General features: G+C 39.1%; 1 protein-coding gene across 1 annotated transcript; it reads left to right on the top strand.

Annotated features, from left to right (window-relative positions):
* On the top strand, nt 1-4,451 carry cabp5a (calcium binding protein 5a). Its single transcript, XM_061909439.1, has 7 exons — nt 1-194; nt 263-312; nt 559-589; nt 672-815; nt 2,301-2,410; nt 2,495-2,642; nt 2,722-4,451. The coding sequence occupies exons 2-7, from the start codon at nt 265-267 to the stop codon at nt 2,748-2,750; spliced, it is 510 nt and encodes a 169-aa protein (XP_061765423.1). The 5' UTR covers nt 1-194; nt 263-264; the 3' UTR covers nt 2,751-4,451.
* The last annotated feature ends 5,707 nt before the right edge of the window (nt 4,452-10,158 follow it).

The raw sequence follows: 10,158 nt of genomic DNA, 5'->3' as shown, positions 1-10,158 counted from the left end.
CTGCGCATCATAACCAAGACTGGATGCAAGCAGGCAGCCACACCTCCCCTGATCTGACAAACTCGCAGCATCCAGGCGGGGTGGCGTGGCAAGCTGGGAGCAATTCCAAGACAACCTGTCAATATAGAGGGAAAAAAAACATTTTGAACATTGGATGTTGCATATAATGTGATTGGTTAAACCACAACAAGCAGGTAAGAACAGCTAAAAACCATCACTCCGTACCCTGTAGTTTTAATGATATAATTATGTCATTTTACAGACATGAGTTTGGGAGCGGCGTGCATCTTCCTGCGAGGCGGGAAAAACATTGTAAGTATACAGGGAAGTGTTTTTGATTGGTTTACCCGATTGTTGGTAAACTGTAGCCAAAAAAGTTGAATGAAATAGTGGTTTGCAGTGCACTGCATCACACTGAAAGTTGTTTTTAACGTTTTAATTACCTTATTTCGCTTCACAATCATCATTTTTCATACAGCTGTTATAAGAGGGCAAACTTTTTACAACTTTTCTATAGTTTCTATTCACATTTTTTTAAATTTTCTTTTACCTATGCAGTCGAGAGAGTTGGCGGATGATGAGATCGATGGTAAGTAGAAACAAACTCAGCCCTTTGCTTGTCTTATAAGGATACTTTTCTGGATGACGGCTCGATTGCACTTTTTCCGCAGAACTGCGTGAAGCGTTCAATGAGTTTGACAAGGACAAGGACGGCCTGATCAGCTGTAAGGACCTGGGCAACCTGATGAGGACCATGGGATACATGCCCACTGAGATGGAGCTCATTGAGCTGAGCCAAAACATCAACATGAACCGTGAGAATGTTTTTCTTTTTCTTCTACACCACTGCAAACCACAATCTCGTGTTTTGACTTCATATATGGCCGGCACTTTACTGTATTTTTTAAAAATGCATATACTACAGATGTCTAATTGAATGCATTAACTCATGTGATTAGTCTAAAAAACAAACAAACACATTAACCATGTAAAAAACAGACTTACTACGCAATTGATTTTAAGTGCATGCGGCATTAAATGTTTTATTGTGTTGTGTTTTTTAAATGTCTTTTTCAAACCGCTTATAGTTACCTGAAAGGTGGGACGTGTTGTTATATGGTCAGTGATCAGGTCAATGCATACGTCAGTGCAAAGATGCGTGAGAGAACTCCAACTGGTATTCTTACTAGGAAATTTCATTTCAAAATAAACCTTCATAAGACTTTAGAGAAAACTTATACCAAATGACAATATATTGAATTTCTGTCATAATATTGTGGCCTTTTTAGGTAAATTTGAAAACATGAAAACAAATTATAACCTTTGATTAATCGGATTATTTTTAATATCATCTTGACAGCACTAATATTTACCTATTCAGATGTATGTAATATAAAATCAACACTATTTAAGACATTTAAAAAGCAAATTATTATTTTCTGTGTCCTCCTTGGGGGAAAAAATACAGTACAGTAATTGTACAGTAACTAAGATGTACGTTTATCTATCTCGACAATAACAAAATATTTATATAATATGCATCTTTCAAAGCTAATAAAGCTGATAAAATTAAAAAAAAAGATCTAGAATATACACTTTTGATAAAAACTTCAATCATTTACTTTTGCTTTCTTTGCACAGTAATTGACTAGTTTAAGAAATGAAACTTATACAAAAAAATACATATATACATATATCTACAATAACAAAAACATTTAATTGAAAAAAATTAAAACATTATTTCAAATGTTTGTTTGACCTTTTAGTTACATGTTTCTAAAATGATCAAAAGAAACAAAAATACAAAAAAATATTTGTAATTATTAAAAATGTTTTAAAATTAAATTATAGCTGATATATTTTCGTTATTAAAGAAATACTAAATAAATGAATTAAAATGGCATTTACGAGTTTTAACAAATGATTATTGTCTGCAACATACATATGCTGTATCAAAATAAAACTGCCTTAAGAAATGTAATAATGTTGAGCATTGACTGACACTGTCTAGGAGATATACATTTCACATTATTTTTTGGCTGTATTTTAGTGTCATTTTAGAACATATTCAATTTTTTAAAGTCAAATTCAATTGTGTCAGGAAGTAATTTATTATGATTAATCGTGATTACAGTAATTACAAAATTGTGATAAATCTTTGGACAGCACTACTATACTGTATACCCTTTATGCTCCTGATAAATAGGCACACGCACACTACTAAGGAAAAGCTAATATTTGGCAACCTTGTTTGTGAACAGATTTATGGCCGACCTTTTCATATCCTATTTGCCCCACAGTTGGCGGCCGAGTTGACTTTGAGGACTTTGTGGAACTGATGGCACCCAAACTTCTGGCAGAAACTGCTGGCATGATTGGTGTGAAGGAGCTGAAAAATGCCTTCAAAGAGGTCAATCACCGACCGTAACCGCAAACTACCCAGCTCACCACCCAGCTCACCACCACATCCTGACCGCTGACCTTTTTGCTATAGTTCGACGCGGATGGCGACGGCGAGATCACAACAGAGGAGCTGCGTTCCGCCATGAATAAGCTAATGGGGGAGCACATGAGCCGCAGGGAGATAGACACCATAGTCAAAGAGGCGGACGACAACGGAGATGGCACGGTAGACTTTGAAGGTACTAACGTCCTCTCTATCAAAATATTGCTCCGCTTCAACACATTTCATGGTGATGTCATCATTTGTGTCTCCTTTAGAGTTTGTCAGAATGATGTCCCATCAATGACCACAAAATGCTGACCGGACCTTTGCACCTGTGCTACATTTTCAGTCAAAACTCAAGCAAGTTCCTCTGCTATGCAAAGACTGACAATCAAGAAACTAAATTTACAGTGGTACCTTGATTTTCTGAATTCATCCGTTAATGAAAGTTTTCAACATGAAATAATAAATCCAAATAATCCGTTCCAGACACCCAATAATGCTAACACAGATGGAGAATCATTTTACATTAGGAATGACATGGTTACACGTACATTTAAGATCAACTTTAGCGTTTATTGAAGACTTTATTGAGTGGCGTCACATCTGTACTTTGCTACGACGTCCTTCTTGAATTCAATAGTTGGAGGACGGCATGGCTCAGTTGGTTGAGCGACCGTCCCAGCAACCTGGTTCGATCCCCGGTTAACATCTGGCAACGTCGTTTGTAAACAGATTTATGGCCGACCTAGTTTGATCCCAGGCATCCGCCGTCCTCGTCACGTCCGTTGTGTCCTTGAGCAAGACACTTCACTCTTGCTTGTTGTGGTGCATGTGTGTGTGAATCAGTGTGTGAATGTGGACATAGCGTCAAAGCACTTTGAGTACCTTGAAGGTATAAAAGCGCTATACAAGTATAACCCATTTACGATTTGTTATATTCACGAACGCATGGATGACGTATGAGGGACATTATTCAGAATTACCTCTTAAACACACTACTGAAATGCTCTCACATAAACAACTGAAATGTTTTTCTCTCACATGCACTGCTGAAACACTCTTCCACACACTACTGAAACACTCTTACACACAGTACTGAAATGTTCCCACATAAACAACTGAAATGTTTTTCTCTCACATGCACTGCTGAAACACTCTTACACACACTACTGAAACACTCTTACACACACTACTGAAATGCTCTCACATAAACAACTGAAATGTTTTTCCCTCACACACACCACTGAAACACTCTTATACACACTACTGAAATGCTCTCACATAAAAACTGAAATGTTTTTCTCTTTCACACAATACCGAAACACTCACACACTACTGAAACACTCTTTTACACACAACTGAAATGCCCTGACATAAACAACTGAAATGTTTTTCTCTCACACACACTACTGAAACACTTTCCTAAACACTACTGAATATTTTCTGTCTCACGCCCACACACTTTTGGAATTATTTTTCACGCATGGACGACGTCTGTGTGCTCACACAGCTTTGTGTGCATTAACTGATGCAATCACACACACGGGAGAGAAAGTTATACGGCACAACATGTCACACTGTCGTGACTCCCTTCACGTCCTATGAAGTAATTTTGGTGAAAGTATTTGCAAAGTCAAACCGGGGAACATGATAACAGAGGTATCACTGTATCTCTGTTTTGCTTATTTATTCCTTGACCTGTGCAATACTGATAATGTTAACAGATTAGGTTACATTACACATTAGTGAATAGAATAATTATTCCAAGTATCTACAATGATATACCGCTTTCTGTGTTTTATAACATGAGTCTGTGTGAGTCATGTGTTTTTTTGCGAGAGATTCATTCTGCATAGCAACACAAATAGTACCTAACTTGCATAACACATAGCTTTCAGGTTGTATAGTAAAACAATAGGATGAAATATGTATGTTGAAACAATAGGATGAAATATGTATGTTCCAGAGCTAGGATTTGGACAATAAACACTATGCAGTCAAAGATGCTGGATGAAATGTTTTGGATTAACGGACCATGTCTGCCTTGGATTTGGAGGCGCGTCAGGATAAAGAGATTGTGCGGCCAAAAACGCAGAAGCCGGTGATTCGATGAGAGAGATTTCACATCATTTAAAAGTCAACTTACGTCACGGTTCTCTCGTAATAGGCTTATTTTTTTTTGGAGGGAAGGACATGAAGAGTACTTCTATTTATATATTAATGTGTTTACGTAAAAAATGATGAATTAAAAAAAAAAGTGTGTTGTGCTGCCTGGTTAAAAAAAAATCAGCTTAATGAACATCTAAATCAGAGTGGCCCAAACCTCTTCCAAAAAGGGCAGAAAGCAGAATAGTTGAGGGTTGTAGGGTTCCACTTAGACATACACTATATTGCCAAAAGTATTTGGCCACTGGTCCAAATGATGAGAATCAGGTGTCCTAATCACTTGTCCCAGTGTATAAAATCAAGCACCTAGGCATGGAGACTTTTTCTACAAACATTTGTGAAAAAATGTGCCGCTCTCAGTGATTTCCAGGGTGGAACTGTCATAGGATGCCACCTGTGCAACAAATCCATCCATCCATCTTCTTCCGCTTATCTGAGGTCAGGTCGCGGGGGCAGCAGCCTAAGCCGGGAAGCCCAGACTTCCCTCTGCCCAGCCACTTCATCCAGGTCCTCCCAGGGGATCCCGAGGCGTTCCCAGGCAAGCGGGGAGACATAGTCTTCCCAACATGTCCTGGGTCTTCCCCGTGGCCTCCTACATGTCGGACATGCCCGAAACACCTCTCTTGACAGGCGTTTGGGTGGCATCCTGATCAGATGCCCGAACCAAATGCAACAAATCCAGTTGTGAAATTTCCTTGCTCCTAAATATTCCAAAGTCAACTTTATTATAAAAAAAGTGAAGAGTTTGGGAACAACAGCAAGTCAGCCACCAAGTGTTAGGCCATTGTAAACGGACAGAGAGGGGTCAGCAGATGCTGAAGCGCATAGTGCAAAGACTTTCTGCACAGTCAGTTGCTACAGAGCGACAAACTTCATGTGACCTTCCGATTAACCGACGTACAGTACGCAGAGAGCTTCATGGAATAGGTTTCCATGGCTAAGCAGCTGCATCTAAGCCATACATCACCAAGTCCAATGCAAAGTGTGGAATGCAGTGGTGTGAAGCACGTCGCCAATGGACTCTAGAGCAGTGGAAACGCGTTCCCTAGAGTAATGAATCATGCTTTTCCATCTGACAATCTGATGCACCAGTCTGGGTTTGGAGGTTGCCAGGAGAAGTGAATGTGAAATTCGGTGAAGGAGGAATTATGGTGAGGGGTTTTTTTTTCAATAGTTGGGCTTGGCCCCTTAGTTCCAGTAAAAGGAACTTTGTATGCTATGGGATACCAAAACATTTTGGAAAATTCCATGGGATGGCACTTCAACTTCATATGTGTGTAAAGGCAGGTGGCCAAATAGTTTTGGCAATTTAGTGTATTTTGTGTGATAAAAGATACTAATACCAATAGGCCAACATATGCTAATATATCAAAAGAAAAAAAATGTTTTGTGTCCTATTGTTCTCAATAACGAAATATCAATTGAATCTAAAACACGCACAGGCCAGTAAAAAACTAAACAGCTGCAGGCCAAAAATAGCACTTTGGACAACACTCAAGTTTTTTTTAAGCTAAAAGCGGTCTCTTGGCCGTTTGGTATGCTTTCAGTTGCAATCAAAAAGTTGAGTGACAAGCATCCATGCATTATTTGGCATAGCAAAAGTCACAGTGCCCCTGTAAATACTGATCAAAAATATCTGGTGTTACTCGTTAGCATTAGCTTATATGGTCCGTCCTGAGATCGGTAGGTTGGGAGTTCAAACCTCGGCCGAGTCATACCAAAGACTATAAAAAAAATGGGACCCATTACCTCCCTGCTTGGCACTCAGCATCAAGGGTTAAAATTGGGGGTTGAATCACCATAAATTATTCCCGGGCGCGGCACCGCTGCTGCCCACTGTTCCCCTCACTTCCCAGGGGGTGATCAAGGGGATGGGTCAAATGCAGAGGACAAATTTCACCACACCTGGTGTGTGTGTGTGACAATCATTGGTACTTTAACTTAACTTATAGCTAGAGATCGACATAACTTTGTTGTCCAACCACAGTAAGGAAGAAAGTGAGTGTGAAGGACAGTGCTGAGAAGAAGTGGATGATATTCATTGAATTAAAGAAAGAAATCATTAAAACATGACTGAGCGTTTTGCCAACTTGGCGAATCAGTTTGAGCGTATCACTGCTAGACTGCATCAGACTGAAGCAGAATAAATCTTAACAGCAGCCAAGAATGTTAAAATAATATCTAAATGGCAAATATGTATATATGTAAATACGGAAAGGCTGATGCTGATGGGTTTCACGGAGAAGCAGCGAGAAGCAGATAGTCCAGAAGTCCTCTGTTCAAGGTAAATACTGCACATTTTCAATAAATTACTATTGTAGTTGTTAGTAGGACATTATGTTGTAATGTGTTGTATAATATACATTATCTAAAAGTGTGTTATTTGTTTTAAAAAGCATGATACATGTTAAAATGATGCTGCTTTAGGGGGGTGATCAGCAATTAAATAGATTTTAATGGGAGACGTTAATTTGACATTCAAGTGTTTTGAGTTAAGCTCTCTGTCACAGAACCAGTTAAGCTTGTAAATTGAGGTACTGCTTTTACTCTTGCTAAATTAGTTTCACCAAGCAGAAGATAATGTAACAGTATATGACTTGTTACGACTCAGGGTGTTGTCCACAACCTAGACTCGATGTTGGAATTTAGAGGTTTTTAAAACATACTTTTCCTCTGTGATGTCATTAATACTTTGAACCTCAAAAATGTTCCAACAAGTAAAAGGGATGATAGATTTTTCTCAGGTTTCGTGCGTAACAACAGGCTGCAGTGACACACTGGCAGATCATCATTAAAATGTCACTTTTTACATAACAGGGAATCGCTTCATCAATCAAACGTGTCATAATTTCTAACGCCGTGCCAAAGTGATCCGAGGTCAGACGATGCAGACCAGATGTGCCCAGGGATTTTTCAACACAGATTAATCAAAATTAAGCTATTCACTTTTAAGCGCGTCTGTCACGATCTCTAATACAACTGGATTGATGCTGTGAGGTTGTGCTAATTCATTTGTCATAAATGATAAACAAGCCAACTCAACATTGACGGTGCAGGGACTGATGACTTCACAGCAAACGGTTCATGAAGTAATGACAGCTGCTGGACGTTTCCCCTGATCCTGCTCTTGATCCTTCCAACATCTAGCATCGACCTTTATTACATTAATCCCCGATAATCTCTGGGATTCTGCCTCAGTTGTTTTGCAGCCACTCTGGCATGCAGTTTTGGCCTAACTGGACCTCTGGTTTAACCCAACAGTCCCCTCTAACAACCTTCTGACTTTGTTTTTGTTCATGTGCATGGATGGAAACGTTTTCATGCAAAGGCTGACATAATCCTTCTTTGAAGCGGCGGATCCGCAGACGGCATATCTTCCGGTGGACCAGCTGTCCTGCACACAGTTGTCCTCTGATCTTTTCCTGCTCATATTAAATTGTTTTATAATATTTCTTACAGCGTTGCATAACGTGGCAAAATTAAACGATGTAATAGATTAATCTCATAGGTTTTTCATTAAGCCTTCCAAAAGTGAGTTAAGCTACTTCTCTGCGTCTGACCTCTGATGGCGTATAATGTATAATGTGCTGCATCAATAATATTAATATGTTTCTATATGATTACAATAAATATATTAGTTATATATTCATAGTATATAGAGGCTTCTGTCTTTCAATAAGTGGAGTCAAACTATGGAACAGTTTATACAAGAATGGGTGTTTCTAGCAATTACGAGGTGTTTACATTGTCAGGCTTGTCCCTGACAGTTTGGTCTATGTCTTAGTTTTTCCTCTGCATGTGTCTTTGTTTTTCCTGTCATTATTTACTGTCAGCGCTCTTATTTTGTCTGCTTTCTGTTTTTCTCCCTGGGCGCTCTTTCCCCTCAGCTGCGGCTGATTGGCACCTGGCCACACCTGGTGTCAATCAGCCTGTTCTTATTTTTACCTGCTTTGTCCTCCAGTCAGGGCTGGATTATTGTCGTGTCGTGTCCTGTCGATGTCACCACTACCTGTCTTGTCGCTTGTAGCTTTTTCTACTTCTGTTCACTCTGCTCATGCCATAGTTCCGTCGTGTCACAGTAAGTGTTTTTGTTCTTAGCCAAGTCTCTTATCCGCCTCGTGCGCGCCTTTTGTTGGTACCCTTTTGGTTTGTTCTTGTTTTAGTGTTTAACTAAATCATGTTTTCTTACGCAATGCCTGCCTCCTTCTCTGTATCTTGAGGTTTGTCACCAACAAACTCTGACAACATTATTATCATTTGGGTATTTGTTGACTTACTATTTACTGTCACCTAATATTTGTATTCATATGTTCCAAAAGATGTGTATGTGTGTGTATGTTTGTGCCAAAAAGTGTGTTTATGTGTGAGATAAAGATTATTAAAAATATACTAAAATGAGACAAGTAAATGAATCACTACATAGATGGTAATGAAAAGAAAGCTAGTTAGTCAATTTATAAATAAGGGGGGAGAGTATGAAGTTAAAGTTAAAGTACCAATGATTGTCACACACACTGTGTGGTGAAATTGGTTCTCATCATTTGATCCATCCTCTTCTTCACTCCCTGGGAGGTGAGGGGAGCAGTGGGCAGCAGCGGTAGCCGCGCCCAGGAATAATTTTTGGTGATTCAACCCCCAATTCCTACCTTTGATGCTGAGTGCCAAGCAGGGAAGTAATAGGTCCCATTTTTTTTATAGTCTTGGGTATGACTCGGCCGGGGTTTGAACTCACAACCTGCCAATCTCAGAGCGGACACGCTAACCACTTGGCCACTGAGTGAGTTAAAATTGGGGTCAAGGTACATAGGCACAGACGAGTATTTAAGTTTCACTTCTTCCCACTCATTTTTGGATATGAAAAACCTAAACATCATGTACTGTTTTATTTATTGTTTTATATGCTTTTAATACAGTGTTTTTCTACCTTTTTTGAGCCGAGGCACGTTTTTTGCATTAAAAAAATCATTAAATCATTAAAAAACGAAACTCAGTTGACAGTAAAAAGTCGTTGTCACGATTGTTGGATATGACTTTAAACCATAACCAACCATGCATCAATATAGCTCTTGTCTCAAAGTAGATGCACTGTCACCACGTCACATCACGCCGTGTCTTATTTGGAGTTTATTGCTGTTTTCCTGTGTTTAGTGTTTTAGTTCTTGTCTTGTGCTCCTATTTTCGTGTCGTTTTCTCTTTTTTTGGTATTTTTCTGGAGCAGTTTAATGTCTTCCTTAGAGCGATATTTCCCGCATCTACTTATGTTTTAGCAATCAAAAATATTTCAGTTGTTGCTATCCTTTTTTGTGGGGACATTGTTGATTGTCATGTCATGCACATTGTGGACGCTCTCTGCTACACACGCTGTAGGTTTTAGCTGTCGTCCAGCATTCCTTTTTTGTTTACTTTGTAGCCAGTTCATTTGAACTTTTGTTCTGCATAGCCATCCCTAAGCTTCAATTACTTTTTTTAGGGCACTCACCTTTTGTTTATTTTTGGTTTAAGCATTAGGTACCTTTTTACCTTCACACTGCCTCCCGTTGTTT

Source organism: Nerophis ophidion, linkage group LG08 (assembly GCF_033978795.1).
Source record: "Nerophis ophidion isolate RoL-2023_Sa linkage group LG08, RoL_Noph_v1.0, whole genome shotgun sequence".
Taxonomy (NCBI): Eukaryota; Metazoa; Chordata; class Actinopteri; order Syngnathiformes; family Syngnathidae; genus Nerophis; species Nerophis ophidion.
This window is presented reverse-complemented; position numbering and strand designations above follow the sequence as displayed.

What these genes read in the sequence shown, in the direction of transcription:
- cabp5a (XM_061909439.1), top strand. Translation starts at nt 265, where the DNA reads ATGAGTTTGGGAGCGGCGTGCATCTTCCTGCGAGGCGGGAAAAACATT. An exon ending in GGCGGATGATGAGATCGATG is followed by an intron (nt 590 to 671) that starts GTAAGTAGAAAC and finishes CTTTTTCCGCAG; the next exon opens with AACTGCGTGAAGCGTTCAAT. An exon ending in TGAAAAATGCCTTCAAAGAG is followed by an intron (nt 2,411 to 2,494) that starts GTCAATCACCGA and finishes TTTTTGCTATAG; the next exon opens with TTCGACGCGGATGGCGACGG.